We start from the raw sequence: 20,546 nt of genomic DNA on the forward strand, positions 1-20,546 counted from the left end.
AGGGCCAGCAGACTTGCCTCCCTCATCTTTATTGCTTCTCTTGTATTTTTCTAGATCCTAGTTTAAAGCTTAAAACAAACAAACAAACAAACAAAAAACAGTGGCTGGGGAGGGGGCCACATAACAGAGGAAGACCCTGGCTCTGGCCAGGAGTATCCCTGGGTATTTCCTTGCTGACATGGACGGCGAGGCTGAGAGCCAGGTCCCGAGCTGCTTCCCACCCCGGGCACAGCGCTGCCTTGGAGAGGCTCGCCGTCCTCTGCCCGAGTTGAGGATGCCGTGTGCTTCTGTTTCAGTGAGCAGTGCATCGAAGCCTATGAACTCCTCCTGGCGCTGGCCGAGAGTGAGCAGAGCCTCATCCTGGGGCAGTTCCGCGCCGCTGGTGTGGGGTCGTCTCCTGGTAAGCGTGGCCGGAGTCCCTCCATCCCCTTCCTCCTCATCCCCCGCCTCTCTTGCTCTCCTGCCTCCATCTCGGCTGTTGGCATTGGCACGCCTCCCGACAACATGAAATTCCCTTGTCAAGTGTGTTTTTCATTTTTTCCTCATGACTGAGTGAGTAAATTGTTTATGTTGAATGCAGCAAGAACTGGAGTGGAAACAGCATTACAGACAAGTTAAAACAAACCAACCCTCTCAGGAAACATACTCTCCCCGGCTAGCAGTAGAACCAGATGGAGTGGGAGGCCCAGGTTCACGATGAAAGGGACCAGCTCTCCCGCAGCCTCTCTCTGATGCTGGTTGTTGAGGGTCCCTTTGCTGCCCACAAGGCCTTTGCCCCTTCTGGCTGCTTTTGTTGGCTGTGCTTTTTCTCCAGGTTTGTCCCTTTGAGTAGGTTGGAAGCGTGGGTTCCCCCTACCTGGTCTCCAGGTGTCGTGGGACTGCAGAGGAACGTTTCATACCTTGCTCTTGTCAGCCTCACCGAATGCGAGCCCCTGCGGGGGAGCAGAGGTGTCGGCAGCCCACCTCGCAGCCCTGTCCCTCCCTCACCCCGGGGTCATGCGTCCTGCGGGCGTGATTCCTCCCTCCAGATCCACACCGTTTCCCACTGCTGACCCTCACTGCTGAGTAGCTAGAAGGGCTGTGAACGGAAACAGACGCGAGTGGGGCGTCCTAGTTACCATCGTTTGCCAAAACTTCACCAGTGACTATGGCTCTGGACCTTGAGATGACATGGGGACAGTGGCAGTGGAAATGGTGTTTGGGAGGAAAGAAAGCTCCAGGGACAGAGGTTGCCATCTCTGATGGTGAGGCCTGCAAACTCCCTCAGCCTATACCTGATAACAGCAGCTTCTCCCGAGAAGGCATGGCACATAAACAAAAAACTGACCAGACCACTCCAGAGTCAAAGGTGGGCGGTGTGGGTAGGCTGGGGACCGGGCCACTTGTCATGGACTGGCTTTTCCTCGCGGGCTGTGAGCCCACATTAGAGCTAGTCCTTCCAGGACACACCTTGCAGAGAAGGTCGCCTTCGGGGTACCTCCAGAACGCATCCCTGTCTTCCTTGCCAGCTCCTTGCTCCCTGCCTGGGCTCTAGCTTTTGCACTGAACATTCACCTATTTTTCCTCCTTCAGTTTTTTGGTTTTTTTTTTTTGTTTTTTGGGTTTTTTTGGTGGTACGCGGGCCTCTCACTGTTGTGGCCTCTCCCGTTGCGGACCACAGGCTCCGGACGCGCAGGCCCAGCGGCCATGGCTCACGGGCCCAGCCGCTCCGCGGCATGTGGGATCCTCCCGGACCGGGGCACGAACCCGCGTCCCCTGCATCGCCAGGTGGACTCTCAACCACTGCGCCACCAGGGAAGCCCCCTCCTTCAGTTTTGACATGGACAGAAATCTGAAGCAAGTCTGAAGGGAATGAAGTATCCTGGGTGTTAATTTCCTGCTTCATATCCAAGTCACCCAGCGAGGAAGCAGGCCTCCATTTGTATGGGTGACCATCCTCCACCCGCCTCTCTGGAATTTCTGGGTTGTTGGTTTTTTTTTTTAATAGGATTACCATCCCAGCCCAGAAGTAGAAACTCTGCCAGCATTTCCATTAGGAACCTCATTTTTCAGGGTCTTTTAACCAAACCATAAAACTTTATTCCTCCTCTTAAACAGATTCTAAAATGATCTTGGCCTGCTGTCAGGGTTTTTTTGTGTGTGTTTTTTTTTTAAATGTAAGTATTAAGGAAAATGATCAATTAAAGGAAAAGATCAATCATCTTATTTCCAGTTTGTATCAGAGTCTTAATGTCTTAAATGTTTTAAACTGTTCCATCCTTGAAAGGTACCTTTTATGAGGCTTGTATCTACTCAGCACAGTTACTTGGTAGGAGCTGAAAGGACTTAAATAAATCTGCATTTTAAATATTTAAAATCAATTATAAAATGCCTTGTGTTACCATAATCCTGGGTAGCTCATAGGTCCGTTTATAAAATGGGGCAGTCAGTAATACGCCTCTTCAGAATTCAGAGAACAGTCAGTTGGTGAGACATATGTAAAATATCTTATTTGTGGAAGGAGAAAAAAGCATGAAAGTTGGCCAGAGGGAGGTCCAGGGAATCTTAGCCTGTGGGACACGCACACCCACGTTTCCTCCCGCTCCTCTGTAAAGCAGAGCGTTGACTGACTTTTTAGCAGCTCCCTATTAAATCTTACTCTTCCATTCTGCTGACAGTGGCTGCTGACCTGTCAGCCTGCCCTAAGGTGCCATGTAGTTGCACAGGGAAGCAAGTACTAGTTGTAACATTTACCCACAGTGTCAGTTATTGTGGTGTTTTTCTTTGTTTCTTGTTGACTACACGGGCGTTCATTCTAGATGATTTAGACCAGTGCTTTTCGACTGTGCCTGGGAAGCTGGAGGAGTTTCTCTGGGCCTCAGTGGTGGGCGTGGAGGGTGGAGAAGCTGAGTGTATGCCCCCCCACCCCTGCCCACTTCAACCAGTTCCACATTTGCCAGTTTTGTATCTTAGGCTTTGGCATAAGATTTCATATATACACACTTGGAAGATCACGGGTCTGGGCTGCAGAGGTAACAAACCAATGACTTATTTGGCCGGCATGGTTTTTGAAAACACAACCAGAAAGTGACTGTCTTGGGCAGGGAATTCCCTGTCTGGCTCTGTGGTGGTGGCCATGACCCTGACATCTTGCTCCAGCCTAGTTTCCTGGCCTCTGGAGGCAGGGGAGCTCGCCCCTGGCCATGACCTAGCTCAGAGAGAAAGGTCAGGGATAGCGTCCATAGAGGACAGTCAGAGCCAGTCTCAAGGTCTCGTTTTAACCATTAGTTTTGTGTCTCGTGCCTACATGAAGCTCTCGGCAAAGCTGCAGACTTGTGGAGAGGTCGCAAGGTTTGGCCTCAGTTTCTCCCTGGCCTCATTCACAGGGAAGTACCAACCAGCGCAGGGGAGAAGGGCCACACAGGAGACTCGGGGCTGAGCACGGGGAGCAGCCAGGAGCCTGGGGAATTAGAAAATCATAGCAGGTTAGAGCTGGAAACAGACCTCAGAGCTCCTACTGGCCAGCCCCTCATTTGTCGGGGAGGACCGTGGAGGCCAGAGCAGAGAAGAAGCCTTCTTCAGTTCAGTTTCTCGGTGAAGAGCCAGGCCCAGGACACACGTCTCTTCACTGGCATCCACCTCTGGACTCCTCCCTACTGCGCCACCTCCACCCCGAGTAACTGCCTACTGATTATCCAGACTCACTCCTCTAGACCAGCTCTGATTAACCCATTGGCTTCTCTGCCATGCAGGAGACCCATCAGGGGATGAAAACATCACTCAGATGCTCAAGCGAGCTCACGACTGCCGGAAGACAGCCGAGAACGCCGCCAAGGCCCTGCTCATGAAGCTGGACGGCAGCTGCGGGGGAGCCTTTGCTGTGGCCGGCTGCAGTGTGCAGCCTTGGGAGAGCCTGTCTTCTAACAGCCACACCAGGTAATTCTCGGCCTTTCTGCCGCGAGCTGGATGCGTGCCCACGGGTAGTCCGCTCACTAGGCTTGCAGCCTGCTCCCGGGAATCAGAGTCAGGGAATCAGAATGGGAGAGCTGGAAAGCGCCTTCTCACTTTACCGGTGTGGGAACTGCTGCCCAGAGAGAAGGGGTGATTTGCTCAAGGAGGTGGAACCCAAACCTACCTTTCTGTCCGGTACACTTCCCCCTTTTGGTTCTACCCTCCATTTTGTTATAGTCCTTGATTTTCAAGAAGTATTTGGGGCGATGAAGAAGGCCCATGTGCTGCAAATGGTCCTTAAGCACCCAAGACCCAGACCACATCCTATTTCCAGGCTCCATTCTCTCCCTTCCTCTTGTGCCTCTGTCCTTTGTAAGCCCCTCTCAGGCAACAGACTTCCCTTCTCCCCCCTCTTTGCCTTGTAGAGTGATGCATAATCATAGCGTGTGCTTAGCAGACACTTAGTCATGAACCTGGGTTCAAGTTCAGTATCTGTGGATCTAGAAAACCGAAGTGGGTACTTGAAAAAGATGGGGAGGAAAGCAGTGAACACCTTGCTAAGCGTAATTTGCGGAAGCCATTGGATTCTATTGGATGTGGGTGGAGCGTCAGAATGAAACTTTTTCTAATGACCTTCTCATTTCTTGCCACCAAAACTCCTAAAAACATGAATGCCTTCCCTTTTTCTTTCTTTCTGTAAAATTATAGTTGATTTACAATGTTGTGTTAGTTGCTGGTGTACAGCACAGTGATTCATAGAGATATAGAGATATATGGATATATGGATATGGATATATGGATACATATATATGGATATATATATATGGATATTTTTTTTTCAGATTCTTTTCCATTATGGTTTATTACAAGATACTGAATATAGTTCCCTGTGCTATACAGGAGGACCTTGTCATTTATCTATTTTATATATAGTAGTTTGTATATGCTAATCCCAAACTAATTTATCCCAGCCCACCCCCTTTCCCCTTTGATAAGCATAAGTTTGTTTTCTATGTCTGAGTCTATTTCTGTTTCATAAATAAATTCATTTGTATCATATTTTAGATTCCACATATTAGAGATATATATTTGTCTTTCTCTGTCTGACTTCACTTAGTGTGATAATCTCTAGGTCCATCCCTGTTGCTGCAAATAGAATACCTTCCCTTTATATCGCAGTTCTGTCTAGAAAGTACTCTGTTAGAGATTGTCATGTGAAAACCAAATCACAAAAGACAGGAAGGGTAACATACCCCATTTGTACAGGTGAGAAAACCTTGGCTCAGAGGTGAGAGAGTGACTTGCCTAAATAAGGTCACATGGCTGATAGATAAGAGGGAACTCAGAACCCGAGCCCAGGACTTTGGCACCAAGCATATTATTCTTTTCACTAGGCCAGGTTGGATCTCATGATTTAAAAAAAAAAAAAAAAAAACAGTGTCTGCTTGCAGGTCAAGTGACCAAAGCCACATAAGGGTGGATTCAATCTTAAGAGCAAAAGGAGAAATACTGATGTTTTTTTCGGTACCTGAGAGAAACTTAATTGTCCCATGCGTCTTTCCCACTGATAGGACCCAGCCATCTGCCTAAGTGCAGATTTAACTGTCCTGGACCTGGTGCCTCAGGAGAGGGGACATTCCCAGTAACGTACTTGGCCAGGTGCCCACAAACACAAGGGATTTATTTCCTCTGGACTGCAGCAACAGTTGTCTTATTTGGGAAAGCACAGATTATCATTTATTTTTTTCTTAAAACCAGATTCTTCTGTTTAAACACAGAAGCAGATGCTCTTCTTAATGACTTTTCCCAATGTGTATAATCTATAATTTCCACCTTCATTTCGCATAAAAATGTAGTTCTCATGTTGTCAATGATACTGTTCTGTTGCATTAGTGAACACAAGAACTGGGTTGACAGGAATTGTGTACCATTTCAGTGGGTTATAAGGGGTGTGTTACAGATCTTTTGCTCATCCCTCCCCACCTGCAAAATAATTTTGTTGTTTTAATCTAAATCAGAGACGAATTTAGAGCCAGTCAGGAGTGGGAATGTTTTCTCACCAGCTATTCGTTGGAGACCCTGATTATGAATATTTCTTAGAAATATTTTAATGTATAGATGAGCCTTGATTTTTGAGACGGGCTTCTTAGAGAAGCTTAATTTTAGGTAATGTACTTCTGTAGGTTGACATAAACTCAGAACATAGTTCCACTTTGCAAGGATGACCTCACTGAAGAATGGCTCTTGAACTAAATTCAGTCTTCAGTGGATCTTTGCATCAAAGTACAGAGACCTTTAGCTCAGAATTTACTCGATTCTCCTTAAAAATTCCCTTTCACACTCCCACCCAAATCAGAGCAGCTCAGAGAGGGGGTTACAGGCTTCATGTGGCAACACACATTCTTGGGACCTGATACAGCCAGACTGCTTATGTTCACTGTGGCTCAGAAAAAATGTCCCAGACCACCAGATGCTTTCATAATTATAATAATTAATTTTGTTTGTAAATCTTGCCGTTCCACTCAGCCATTCCCACGTGTCAAGATTATGGAAGAAAGAAAGACAAGAGGCTTTCTGAGTTGGAGCTTTATGTGGCTCCATCAGTCGCCTCCCCTCCCACTGTAGCCAGCTGGCAGAATTCTAATCAGAGTCAGCCAGCTGTTCCTCCAGGTCTCAGGAAAGGAATGCTGAGCACCAGGCCTCCAGACGCCTTTCTGGCAGCACAGGGCAGCCCCCAGGTAACAGCAAGGTCATGGTTTCAGAAGGGAGCAGCTGAGGGGCAGTTACCAGCAAGGAGAATAAAAATGGTAGGCAGCCCATCCGTTGACTCTGTAGTCAGGAGCCCAGGGCTGCTGCTGTTTCTGTTTTGAAACATTTCATTTTTTGCAGAAATAACAGCCATGGCCACATCAGAAAGTGTAATTGGCTTAATGGACCGAGTAACTAGGTAATGTGGGTTGCCTGGATAGCTTTATCAATGTATCACAACGGAGAGGCAAATGGACTAAATCGATGAGACGTGCGAACAGGAATTCTTAATCAGGCCCACCCTTTTGGTCAAGCATCACAATTTCAGCTCCTCGGTGGAAGCACAATCATCGATCTAAATCTACGAAAGGACAAGGGGCCAAGACAGAGTAAGCCACAGCAAGTCTGTCCTCATGGAGGCTGGAGTCCCTTTTGTCCTGCCATCAGGTGTGGATCAGGGTGAGGCTTGTGAGACTGGTGATTGCAGCCTTGCAGCGAGCTCTGGGAACATCCAGGGAGCCGGGGTCCCACCTGGCTGACCACTCACACTGGGGCGTAATCCCCAAATTGGAATGGAGAGTGGTGGAGCTCCCAGCCCTCACCCTCTAAGTCAGTCTTAAGATGAAGTTTCACTGGGACGGAAAGAAAGGCTGAGGAGAGTGGAATCATGTCCATTGAAAGGATGAATGAGATTGAAACAGCCATCCAGTTAGGACAGGCCTGTGCCCCACCACCAGCAAGCTTCCGGGCATGAGAGTCAGACTAGGTCTGCCTGTCGTCGTAATAGGCGTCTTTACTTCCCTCTGAAAACCAGAGGTGCTTTCCCCATCCAAGTACCAGGAGAGTCCATCCAAAGTCCTTGGGATTAATGCTTAGAAGTGCTGGTAAATTCTGAAGCCCAGCTCAGACACAGTCCTCCACACGATGGCGTGGTGCTCAGGCCTCCTGCAAAAATGTCCTTGTCACTTGTCATTTAGGTTCTATGGGAACTAGATAGAGACCTGAAATGCTTTTGCTTTTCTTTTTTTAAGAGCTAACTTGCTGATCTCAAAAGAATTATATGCTCATTGTAAAAATAAACTAATCAGGGCTTCCCTGGTGGCGCAGTGGTTGAGAATCCTCCTGCCGACGCAGGGGACACGGGTTCGTGCCCCGGTCCGAGAGGATCCCACATGCCGCGGAGCGGCTGGGCCCGTGATCCGTGGCCGCTGAGCCTGCGCGTCCGGAGCCTGTGCTCCGCAACGGGAGAGGCCACAGCAGTGAGAGGCCCGTGTACCGCAAAAAAAACCCAACAACAACAACAACAACAAAAACAACAACAACAACAAATAAACTAAACAATTGAAATCCAAGCATTACATAAAATTCTCCGTGCTAGGACCCTCCTGGAAAGGACACTGCACACAGTTTAGAGCGTTATCTTCACAGATTTAACTGTCCATTTTTTATGACCTAGACCTTTGGTTGCCAATGACAGAAACATACTCAAATAGCTTAAAAGGGTGTCTTGGTGGAAGAATATCAGGTCTCCCACAGAGGAGCCACGTACCTGGGCAGAGGGCTACAGTGAGCCTGGGCAGAGGAGAACCAGGCACCTGAGCAGAGCGGGGGCCAGACCACACCCGGCCAGTCCAGCCCCCACACACGGCTTTCACCTCTTCCCTGCTGCAGGCTGCTCCCCAGATGACAGAAAACCAGCACACCACCTGCTTTAGTATATACCAGGCTGACTGGTTTCTCTGGTGTCAAGTAAGAAAATCCTGGGAAGAAGGAACATCTCGCCCAGCTGGGCTCAAGTGCCTACCCAGTCATCCGTGGCCATGACAGTTCTTACAGGAGCCACGTGGGCAGAGAGAAGGGGTAGGTCCCAGAAGAAGGTGGAGGGTGTGTCGTCAGCAGACCAACACATGGCATCTTTAAAAATGTGACTCCATCTCATTTTAATCCAATAAGGATCCTATTTAGGTGGACTCTCTCGAAACTTGCTTTTTCCCCTTAGTATTATATTTTTAGGCATCTTTCCATGTGTGTCGTTCTTTTCAGCAGTGCCCAGTCTTCCATTGAATGGCAGTTAGTCATGCATTTAAACAGCTTCCTCTTGTTTGGATGTTTGTATCCAGTTTTTTACTATTAAAACACTGCTGCAGTCACCATCCTTGTCCTTATACCTGCCCACCTCGTGCAGTTTCTGTGGGACCAATTCTGGGAAGCAGAATATGCTGACTCAAAAATGACTATTGTTTCAAATGTCAAATAGCCCTTCCATACATGATCCAGCCAGTGTGTGAAGGCCTCTTTCTCCGCACCCTTGCTGAAACGGGGTAGTATACATTTTTTTAATTTGGCCAATCTCTAGGCAAAAAAGTACCCTTAATATTTTACTCTGTACCTCTTAATTATTAGTGATGTTGAAAATCATTTACGGTCACCCCTCAGTATCCTTGGGAGACTGGTTCTAGGACTCCTGTGGATACCAAAATCTGAGGATGCTCAAGTCCCTTATATAAAACATTGTAATATTTGCATTAGAACATACAAACATCCTCTCATATATTTTAAATCATCTGTAGGTTACTTAAAATACCTAATGTAATGTAAATGCTATGTAAATAGTTGTAAATAAAATGTAAATGCTATGTAAGTAGTTGCCAGCACATAGCAAATTCAAGTTTTGCTCTTTGGAACTTTCCAGATTTTTTTTGCCCCCCCAAAGATTTTCCACCCGTGGTTGGTTGAATCCGCAGATGCGTAATTCTTACATAGGGAGTGCCAACTGTAAAATGTTTAATGTTTTTAATGTCAGAGAAATGGTTAGCAGCAGTATAGGTGTCACGTCTAGATGGTGTTTATCTTGGTGTGTTATCAGCAACCAAATCAGGAGCAGTTTAATATTTGTTTTAGAGATGCCAGGTTTCCAGCCCCATCGTAACAGCCCCATATAAAGACCTGCAGGAATAGAATCCATCTCCTAAATGTGTCTCTCATTTTGCCTTCCACTGTCAGCTGAGCTGAGTTTCTGGAACCAGGCAGTTTTTGAGGACTTCAGTTATCTGGCAGAAGATTTCCCCTACCCATGTAGTCATCCCCTGGGTATCCACCGGAGATTCCTTCCAGGACCCACCACAGACTCCCCCGGTCCCCATCATAAACATAGTACTGTATTTATTTTTTAAAACCCACATATAAGTGACCTGCAGAGTTCAAGCGCATGGTGTTCAAGAGTCAACTGCATTTTTTTAGATAATTTTTCCTCCCCAAACCGCTTCTCCTTGAGAATTCTGATAATCCTTTGAGAGCATTCAGACCTAAGAGGTTTGGATTGTGTTGAGTACTTTTAGTCCTATGTGACAAAGAATAGTCAGGAAAAAAAAGGTAGGGGGGGCATGGGGGGATACCCAGCACAACACCGAAAAAAAAAATTCAGGCAGTTGACAAGGCTCAAGCTTCTGCTTAGAGGAGTGGGGTCGAATGTCACTGGCCTGACCCCCCTCCTTCAAATAAATTTAAAATGCTCAGCCAACAGAAGGCCCCCTGGTGGCACTTTCCTTCTGAAAATGAGCTCCTCCTTGGTGTAAATGAGATCCTAACTGGGGCCAGGTGAGACACTGATAAAAACTTAAGGAAAAATCCACCTCTGGTTTTCAAGGCAAAAGAAATGATGTGTTCTTTTCTCTTTCTGCCGAGACAAGATGAGGAAGCTGGAAAAAAAAAAAAAAAGATTTTTCTTCTAAAAGCAGGATGGGGAGTTGTCTTGAGGACAGGGCTGGGACATGGTGGAGAGGGACAGAAGAGAGGACATTTGAAATCGACGGCTGCTTCAATAAACTGCTGTGCCCACGTCCCACTGTGAACAGGGCAGGCAGGAGGGTGGGCTGCCCCAGGCTGGCCGGCGTGCGCTCGTGTGCAGTGAGCAGACAGATCAGCTGTCAGCTGGCAACTAATGGACACAGAGTAGAGCCAGCCGAGGGGAGCTCAAGCAGAGAGCATCATGGTAAGGAGAAACCCACGCAACCTGGCCCAGCTCCTCGAAAAACCAGGGGAGAAGACAAAAATGTGTGGCCCCAGAATCCTGAGACCAGCTGGGGTCTGCTTCCTCTGCAGCCCTCCCCGCAATCCCTCTCACCCTGGAGAGGAGCAGTAAATCGGCCCACTGGGAAAGTGATTTATTCCCCCTTGACAACTGAGCTCACCCGGCATTCCAAGCCGGGAGAGTTAATGGATGACTTAACCCCAGCCCGGCAGCCAGCAGCCGGCAGCCGGCGGCAGGCTCTCGAGAGACCGACAGCGCCTTTGTCTGCAGGAGGCCTGAGAAGAGACTGCGGCTTCCCCTCCTCTTAGCATTGTCATAATCATATTCCGCGGTGGACCATTAAGATCACAAAGCAGAATTGTAATTAACCTCGCCTGATCTGTTCCCCGCTGGTGTCCTGGAAGGGAGAGAGGGAAGCTGGAGAGGGGCAGCGGGGCTAGGTGCTTACCTTGAAATTAAACTTTCCCCTGGAAAAGCACTTTACAGCTCTGAGCTTCCCGCAGGGGTAAAATCAGTGGAGGGAGATCTTTTGTCCTTTCTTCTTTTTTTTCCTTTCTTAAAACTATACCCACAGCAGAGATGGTGAAACAAAAGCCTTCCCCACCTGGCCTGGGATCAGGCGCCAGGCCCTAGAGGGTTCCAGGACCCCCCAAAGCCTGGCAGCCTCTGCCACCCCACCCCCCATGTTGGTGTCTTCCAGGCAGTTCTGGGGGTTTGCAAGTCCAGTCAACACTTGCTGCTCTGCTTTCCCCGCAGATGGGTGGTTTTCTGCAGGACCTGCTAGGTGACTGACATCCCTGGAGGGAGGCCCTGAGCCTGGTGTTGGGTGTCTCGGGGCCACTGGCACAGCTGTGCTTCCTCCCTGCCCAAAGCAAGTGCTGTGTGTGGGCTGCTGGCTTCAGGACCCATTGTCTCATTTCCATAGTCTGGTGACACGGGAACTGTTAGTATCCCCACTTTGTCACAGCCCAGAAAGGTTGGGTGATTTACTCTGGGGCATAACGCTAGGCATTGGCAGAGGAAGAATGTTTACTCAGGTCTGCCTGATGTCAGAGACCTGCTCAGAATCACTGGTACCCCCAGGTCAGCCCAAGAGCACACTGGGTCTCCCTAGAGAATTTGTGATGGGGTGCCATTACTTTACAGGCTACTTTGCAAATGCCCAGTTATCCTGTGGGGTGGACCAGTTGTTCTCAAACCAGGCTGTGCCTCAGAATCAGTGGGAGAGTGCATTCAAACAGATGGCTGGTCACACTCCCACCCCCGAGTTCCCGACTCTGTGAGTCTGGGTAGTGGGGCCTGGGAACATGCATTCCTAACAAGTTCCCAGGGGATGCTGCTGCGGTCAGTCCCTCGGCTGCTCTTTGACAACCACTGGGGAACACCAGTCCCGCTAAATGGAAAATATGCCAACATATTATCCTTTCAGGGCCTGCAGAATAATTAAAGAACTCTAGCTTCTACTGTCCTTAGAGTTTTGAAATTTTTGTTAAATTTTTTATTGAAGTATATAGTTGATTTAGTGTTGTGTTAATTACTGCTCTACAGCAAAGTGACTCGGTTATACATATATATACACATTCTTTTTCATATTCTTTTCCATTATGGTTTATCACAGGATATTGAATATGGTTTACTGTGCTATACAGTAGCACCTTGTTGTTTATCCATTCTATATATACCAGTTTTCATCTGCTCACCCCAAACTCCCACTCCATCCCTCCCCCAACCTCCTCCCCCTTGGCAACCACCAGTCTGTTCTCCATGTCCTTGGTTCTGTTTCTGTTTCATAGATAGGTTCATTCATGCCATAATTTAGATTCCACATACAAGTGATATCATATGGTATTTGTCTTTCTCTTTCTGGCTTCCTTCACTTAGTATGATCATCTCTGGTTGCATCCATGTTGCTGCAACTGGCATTATTTTGTTCTTTTTTATGGATGAATAATATCCCATTGTATACAGATACCATATCTTTATCCATTCATCTGTTGATGGACATTTAGGTTGTTTCCATGTCTTGGCTATTGTAAACAGTGCTGCTGTGAACATAGGGGTGCCTGTGTCTTTTTGAATTATAGTTTTGTCTGGATATATACCCAGGAGTGGGACTGCTAGATCATATGGTAATTCTATTTTTGATTTTTTTGAGAAACCTCCATACTGTTTTCCGTAGTGGCTATACCAACTTAGATTCCTACCAACAGCACAGGAGGGTTCCCTTTTCTCCACACCCTCTCCAGCATTTGCTATTTGTAGACTTGTTAATGATGGCCATTCTGACCGGCATGAGGTGGTACCTCATTGTAGTTTTGATTTGCCTGAAATTTCTTTTTTAAGTGACAGGAATCAAAGGGTGGCTCAAGTATGTTATATTTCTAAAAAAGCATTTCAAAGAAAATATGACAAAAAGGTCACCCAGGTATTGGTTTAGCTCTGTGTTTTCTCTGTATTTAAAATTTTCCAAAGCGACTTTTAATGAAAAGGAGGACTACAGTTGTAAAGTGAGTCTCTCGTGCTGGGTCTCAGCTTCACGGGAAAGGATCTCCTACCTGAAGCCTCCTCCCCACTCGCTGGAAGAGCAGTGCTGCTGTTTCCCGGTGCCGCGCTGTCTAAACACGTCATGCGTGGGAGCGCATCTCCTAACTCAGCCCCGTGCAGTGCTCCATGAACAGGGCCACCGCTTCAGTTCGCTCTGATTTTGTGGCTCATGTGTGGAAACTTAGGCATCTGTCCCTGCACGTTGTGTTAACAGTCCATGAAGGCAAGCTCCGAGTCCCGTTGAATGGTTTTGTGTAAGGCATGCCTGTCACCGAGCTGTTTGCAAAGCGGGTCTTTACCGAAGAAGGCTGGGATCCTGAGGGAGGGACCCTGTTTCCTCCCTAGGATGAATCCCTTCTTGTTGGGCAGCTGTCATCCTCAGAAGCCCCCGCTGGCTCCCCGGCGCCCTCTGCTGGCGGCACTGGTTGCTCCTTCATGCTTCTCTTGGGCTGCTTTGTTTCTTTATGCAGTTGCACCTGAAGTGTTCCAACTGGAGGGTATTGCTGCTTGTCCCATCTCGTCCTTTTTAAAATACAGCTTGAGAACACATGACATGGATGATGAGTAATTTTTAACCTCCTTCCTGCCTTCCCAGCTTCCACCGTCTCCCCCAAGCTTGTTGCAGTAGCCCCAAAAGGTCTCCCTGCCTCTGCCCTTGCCTCCCTGCATCTCTCCTAGTACAGCAGCCAGAGGGATCCTGTTAAAATGGAAGGCAGATCATGTCACTCCTCTATTACAAACCCTCCAGTGGCTTCTAAGTCTAATTCTAGAGAAAAAGACACAGCCCTTATGAGACCCTGTGTGATGTGGCACCCTGCCCCCCACATACACACCCTCCTGTCTGACCAGCTCTCCTCCCTCTCCCCTGGCTGACCCCCATTCAGCCACAGTCTTATTCTTGCTGGCCAGCCAGCCTTGCTGCCTCAGGGCCTTTGCATTTGCTGTGTCCTCTGCTTGGCTCCCTGTTCCTCCAGATACCCACATAGCTCCTTTTCTCACCTTCTTCACGTCTACTCCTCAAGCTCTATTTGGAAGAATCACCACATCCCCTCTTTGTGATCCCCATAACTGCGTCGTTTTTCTCCCTGGTACTTCTCCCTGTCTGATGTGCTGTTTTACTTGTTTGCCTCCCCTGTTAGAATATGAGTTCCATGAAGGCAGAGATTTCTTTAGGCCCTAGAAAAGTGACCCACAGTAAGCACCCCATTATTTCTTGAATGAATGAATGATGGCTCTATTTACTGAGTGCTTATGGTGTGCCGGGCACTTTTCCAGACACTTTCGGTTTACCTCATTTAATCCTTACCACAACCTTAGGAAGCATGTACTGTATTACCTTCATTTTAAAGATAAGAAACTAGGCACAGAGAGTTTGAGTTGTGCTACCTCTAAATCTACGAAGCGCATAAGGTGCTCGGGTCCCAGGTAAAGGCAGCACCGCTGTATTCAGGTTCCCCAGAGAAACGGAATCAACAGGTGTGTGTGTGTATGGATGGAGAGGCTGATTGATTGATTGATTTTAACGAATTAGCTCATTTGATTATGGTGGCTGGCAAGTCCTAAATCTACAGGGCAGGCAGGCTGGAGACCCCAGGAAGGGGTGATGTAGCAGTCTTGAATTCAAAGGCAGTCTGGAGGCAGAATTTCTTCTTCCTTAGGGGATTTCCATCTCTTCTTTTAAGGCCTCGACTCATTGGATGAGACCCACCTGCACTATGGAGGGTGATCTGCTTTACTCAGTATACTGATTTAAATGTCAATCACATGTGAAAAATACCTTTACAGCAACATCTAAGAGGGGTGTTTGGCCAAGCAGCTGGGCACCATAGCGTAGCCCAGCTGACACGTGTAAGTAGCCATCACAACCTCTGAAAAGGTGTTGTGTGTTGGTCAGACTGATCTTGTTCCCTTCATCTCTAAGGAGCATCCCACCTGTCTTGATGGGGATTGGGGGGTGAAGGATGGTAGGGGGCTGCAGAGAGTCTGTGGTGCTTGGGAGCTCCCAGTCGTGGCAGGAGTTCTCTGACCTGAAGACCACCCCAGGCCCTAGGAAGTTCTCTTCCTTGTGTGCATGGCCTACCATCTCTTCTCACCATTCTCTTCCCGGAAGGCTCGACTTCTTGATAATGTGTCACGTACAAGGGTGGAATAGCCCTTGGTCACATCGAGGTTATGGGGAGGAGATACATCTGCTGTGTTGGGGTCTTGGCCTGTTACCCTTTTCCAGTGTGAGCTGAGGAGGGCAGGCCTGGCCTCAGGGCAGCCAACACCTATGAATACCAGTCCCTGCTCCTGGCACAGCTTCCAACAACAGGAATCTTGGGGAGACAGAGCTGTGGAATAGGGAGACTGTGGCCCAAGTTGAGCTGCACCAGTTTCCATCCTCATGACCAGGCCAGCTACTTAATGACTCAGAACCTCCGTTTCCAAATCTGTAACGACAGAGATGATAATGCCGACCTGCACTATTGTGATGAGAGTTAAATGGGCCCCTGCTTGTTTTTCTGCCATCTTTCTAAAGCCAGTTCCATGAGGGCTACGTCAAGCGTAGGTGGGTCCAGAGAAACCGCCGTAGGTGCATGCTGGCCTCAGGTGCTTGAGAACTGGGTAGAGTGGGCTTCATTCTGAGCCAGTGGGGACAGCCTACAACCGTCTTGAGCACCAAGCCTCAGTTTTCCTGTGATTCTCACCCTTCCATGGTACTCTGGAACCCACAGAAACTTTCATGGACCATCACATTCCCGGGGTTCAGCCCTAGGTGCTCCTCAGAACTGCCAGCCCCTGCTTGGTCACTATTCAGCATGGGTGGCCAAGGGCCCCTTGGACCAGCCTGAGTCCCTGTGGTGGACTCATACTCAGCCATGATACAGAGGAACAGCTCTGGAGGCCTGGGGGCACCCTGCTTTCTAAGTTGGGGCAACATTACACACACAGAGGGTCCCCTACCACTACCACTCCTTCCAGCCGCCACCCCCAGGGGACTGCTGTCAGCAGTCTGGGGTGTGTGTGTGCACAATGTATATGTGTACACACACACACACACACACACACACACACACAATCTGTAGATCATGCCATAGGTATTTTGTTCTTCACCTTGCTTTGTTCCCTTAACATATCCCCTTTTTAAAGTTCTATCCATATATACACCTATTTTTATGACATATTTTTCATCCTATTTCCTCACTCAAACTCTCTCCACCATTGCCATAATTATTCCTGTAACGTCCACATCATGTTCTTCTTTTTGATATGTACTATAATTCACTAAACCTTGCATTCTGTGAAACGTCTTTGTACGTGTGTATCTTGCTGCTTCTGTGGAATCATTTCCTTAGACTTCATTTCTAGGGTCCACACCTTGTCTTAAAGGGTGTAAACATTTTCTGATATTCTTCATACTCATTTCTCTCCCAAAAGGTGGTATCCATTTACTGTGCCATGAAGAATGCGTTCTTTGTTGTTGTTTTTGGATTACCATTTAAATACTGTTGGAGAGGGGAGGGTGTGGAGAAGAATGAGGGGAAAAAAGGCCTGTTGGCCGCAACTGGAAGTATGATGGGTTTTCTTTGCCTTCTCAGCACAACCAGCTCCACAGCCAGTAGCTGTGATACGGAGTTTACTAAGGAAGACGAACAGAGGCTGAAAGATTATATCCAGCAGCTCAGGAATGACAGGGCCGCGGTCAAGCTGACGATGCTGGAGCTGGAAAGCATCCACATCGATCCTCTCAGCTACGATGTCAAGCCCCGGGGAGACAGCCAGCGGCTAGACCTCGAAAACGCGGTGCTGATGCAGGAGCTGATGGCCATGAAGGTATCCGCATGGGAGGCTCTTCTCAGACCCGGGTCCCATTCACTCCTGTGTCACCAGGAGGCAGTACGGAAAGGCCTCTCGGAAGTGGCCAGGCCATCCGTGGTCAGCCGCCTCTCCCCTGGAGGAGAGGCAGGGCCTCGTGTGTAGACAGGGATGGTTTCAGTATGTCTGGGGGGTCACTTGAGCTGGATGTGTTCCTGGAGAGGTGAGCTGAGCGCTGGAGAAACCTCAGGGGGTCCCAGGCCAGAATGGAACACCTCATCTCCAAGAGAAGCCAGGAGAGACCTCTGCAGGGGCGGGGAGCAGCTTCTGTCCGCGTGAAAAGAGCCCTGGTCTCCAGAACGCTTGCAAGTGCTTCCCGGGTTGATGCTGACATTAAGGTGAGGCGGGAAGAAGGGGGCGAGGCCAGTTGCAGCATTTGGACAAGAGCCCTGGTTTCCTGACCCCCTTGTCCCTTTGGTGTTGTGTGGTGGAGCATCAGTAACCCTGTCACCCTCCAGGGTGACTTGCTCAGCACGTCCCTGCCCTCGGTGGCTGCTCGAGCTGGAGTCTGGGTGAAGCCTGGGAGGACTCCGGGCCGTGGCAGCAGAGTCAGATCAGATATTGGCCTCACCCTCTCAGCTCAGACCCTCACTTGACTCCCGCTAGGGAATCCTCATGCGACGTTGGCTGATTTCCCCTCTCACTGCCCACGAGCCGGGCATTGTGTCCATAACCGCCGTGCCTTTTCCCCTCTCTGTGGGCCTTCGCACCCTGTGGCATGAACTGTGAAGCCGCCCTTCCATTACTTCTTCCAAACATCATGTTTCCTTTGGCCCAAGACTCCAGATTTCTTTTATATTCAGGCCAATATGTTGTGCGATAAATTCAGTGTTATTTTGGCCAGGAAAGATATTTTTGGTGAAGTAAAAGCTCTAATATTCCCTTTGCTACTTGCAAATAAAGTGTGTACACATCAGAGAAATTTTCCAAAACAATAGGAATTATAAAAAGCTGGGAGAGAAATAACCCATAATATCGTGACCCAGGGGCAGCCATTGGGTTCCCTCACTAGGAGTTTTTTGAAGAAACACATCAGAGTCACCTCCCTTCCCTGTATGTCTCTAATAGCGTGTTCAAGGGTGTGTGCTTGCCCACGCCAAATCCACTGCTGCAGATTTTGTCGGATTTCACCATTTTGTTCTAGGCTACAACTGCTGAGAGACTCGAGTTTTCTGGGTTTTTTCACTTCTTGTACTTGGTCTTTAATAAACAGCTTTTGATTTCTCGATGATTCACTCGGCTCCTTCTCAAACCCACTCTTCTTTTTAGAATATCCCATCCTTTCATTGTGACTCTTCCTCTTCCTCTTTAATTGCTTTAAATATTTATTTTCTGTCTTCATCCTTGTGAATTCTGGTTCTTTAAATGCCGATGCTACCTCACCGTGACTGACTTCTGTTTTCTCTTCGTGTGTGTGTGTGTGTGTGTGTGTGTGTGTGTGTGTGTGTGTGTGTGTGTGTGTGTGTGTTGGGAGGAGAACGTAGGTGACAGCTCCCCCTTTGTGGAGGTTGTGTCTTCCGTGGGGTCCCGCGGGTCCTGGGTGGAGATGTCCCTGTAAATGGTTGTGTCCTTAGATCTGTTGGGACCCATGGGTTTCAGAGGTTTAGGGCTAGTTTTTGTTATATTCTTGGCTGTGGATTCCTGTAGCACAGCTACACATGCCTCATGCCTACATGATTTCTCAGAAGAGGCTTTTCTTTCTTCTCCCACCCAAAGCCTGAATGATGACACGTTTCCTCGCCACATCCTCGCCACAGGAAGGAAGTCTTCTTGTCTCCTCTCGAGGCGGCACTTGGAGAGTCCTGGCTCCTGTAGGGGGTGGTCTCAGTCCCGGCTGTCTGCCCTGCCCTTGCATAGGTGCTGAAAGCCCAGGGCCTGGGGCCTCCCTGCCTGCCTGATGCCTCAGGTGGCCGGCACTGTGGCCACCTCGCCTTTCCTCTTGGGTGGAGTGCCTGCTTTGTTTCTGGCACCCATGGATTCATCTTTCCTTCTTTCAAGCTTGTGTTTGTATGCTTGTTCTGGGTATGACTGTCCACATTAGCTCAGGATGCAGTGCTGTCAGAACCTTCAGAATCTGGCTTCTGATGGCAAAAGATGAGAAGGTTCAGTGTATGGAAACACCTTTCATCCTGGTTCTGTGTCATTGTTAGGAAAGGTTTGGTGTCGTCTTTTCAGTGATCGCTCAGCTCGGCACATTGCCTTCTCCACGGCAGCCCTGAGTATGACTAGCCGTGGTGGGTACCCTCTAGGTGTTTCCCCATGTTGGAGGTGAGAACATCTACTCCCCAGGTCTGGCTTACCCAGGAGAGCACAGCAGGCCTGTGGCTTGTCACCTCAGAGGAGGTTCACTTCGGGGGTGACCTTGGTGAATTCCTCTCAAGGCAGTGCCTCAGTGTTATGGAGTAAGATGATAGAGATAGCTGGGGAGACTGACCGGGTGGTCATGGGGTGGTGGACTTGCCATCCAGCAGAGGTGAGGGACAAGAGTCATGTGTGGACTCACCTTGAAAGCGGGGCAGGGGAGGAGGAGTATAGCTTAGTGGTTACCTGGGCTCTGAGCCAGACGTCCTGGGTTCAAACTCTGGCTCCACAGTTTACCCAGTAATTGTGGGCTGAGCTGGTGGATTCCCCTCTGCATGCCTCAGTTTCCCCTCCATGAACGGAAATACTCATAATACCTACCTCAGGTTGGGAGGATTAAGTGAGTTACTTAGTGAAAACATTTAAGACAGTGTTACATGCTCAATAAATGCTGGTGATTACCACTGTTGCCTGGCTCTGGTCCCAGTACAGCACGGTCCCATTTGGGAGTCACTTCTTTCTCTCCATAGCAAACTCTAATTTGACTTCTTTAAGATCCTTGAAGAAGTTACCTGAGGAAGAGTCACCTGGGAAGGGCTCTGTTTCGATTAATTTCATTTGGGGCCTAAAGTAGAGAAGAGCTGGGGGCAGTATCATTGCTCTGCACACTTCCCAGCTGCCTGGCACAGCTCAGGGCCCCACACTGCCATCAGGGGTGATTAAATACGTGGATTGGTGCTATGGAAAATGGAAAAGGAAACGGGAATTGGAAGGGACCTAGTCAGACCCAGCCTTATATGAATGACCCTTTTACAACCTCTTTGATGAAGGTTAGCCTCTGCCTGCCAGAAAACTGGTTCCTGTCGTGGCTGATGTCACCACTGGGGATGTGGTCGTGGGGTATTCTAGTTGTTAGAAAGGTTTTCCTTATAGTGAGCCAAGATCTGCTTGCCTGTAACTTCTACCCATTGATCTCAGTTCTGGTGCCTAGTGACAAGTGCATGGCTTGGTACACGAGTCCATCCTTTAAGATGTGCGAAGACAGCTCTCTGGTCTCCTCGGGGTCATGTTCTCCCCAGCTGCCCAGTGATGCCTCCCTCCGGGCTGTGGGTGGTAGCTACGGACCCCCTTCCCC

The 20,546-nt window shown here is 48.7% G+C and overlaps 1 protein-coding gene across 3 annotated transcripts in view; it reads left to right on the top strand.

The window, feature by feature from the left end:
• Positions 1-20,546, top strand: part of MCC (MCC regulator of WNT signaling pathway) — a 427,170-nt gene that overhangs the window by 383,811 nt on the left and 22,813 nt on the right. For all 3 annotated transcript variants that reach the window (XR_010840207.1, XM_067031436.1, XM_059062176.2), the window contains 3 exons: positions 297-400; positions 3,732-3,915; positions 16,834-17,068. Coding sequence is in view for 2 of the 3 variants with exons in the window: in XM_067031436.1 (XP_066887537.1) it covers positions 297-400; positions 3,732-3,915; positions 16,834-17,068 (523 nt within the window). In the remaining variant the exon portion in view is untranslated. The remainder of the gene's footprint in view (positions 1-296; positions 401-3,731; positions 3,916-16,833; positions 17,069-20,546) is intronic.

The sequence above is a fragment of the Kogia breviceps genome, chromosome 4 (genome assembly GCF_026419965.1).
Source record: "Kogia breviceps isolate mKogBre1 chromosome 4, mKogBre1 haplotype 1, whole genome shotgun sequence".
Lineage (NCBI taxonomy): Eukaryota > Metazoa > Chordata > Mammalia > Artiodactyla > Physeteridae > Kogia > Kogia breviceps.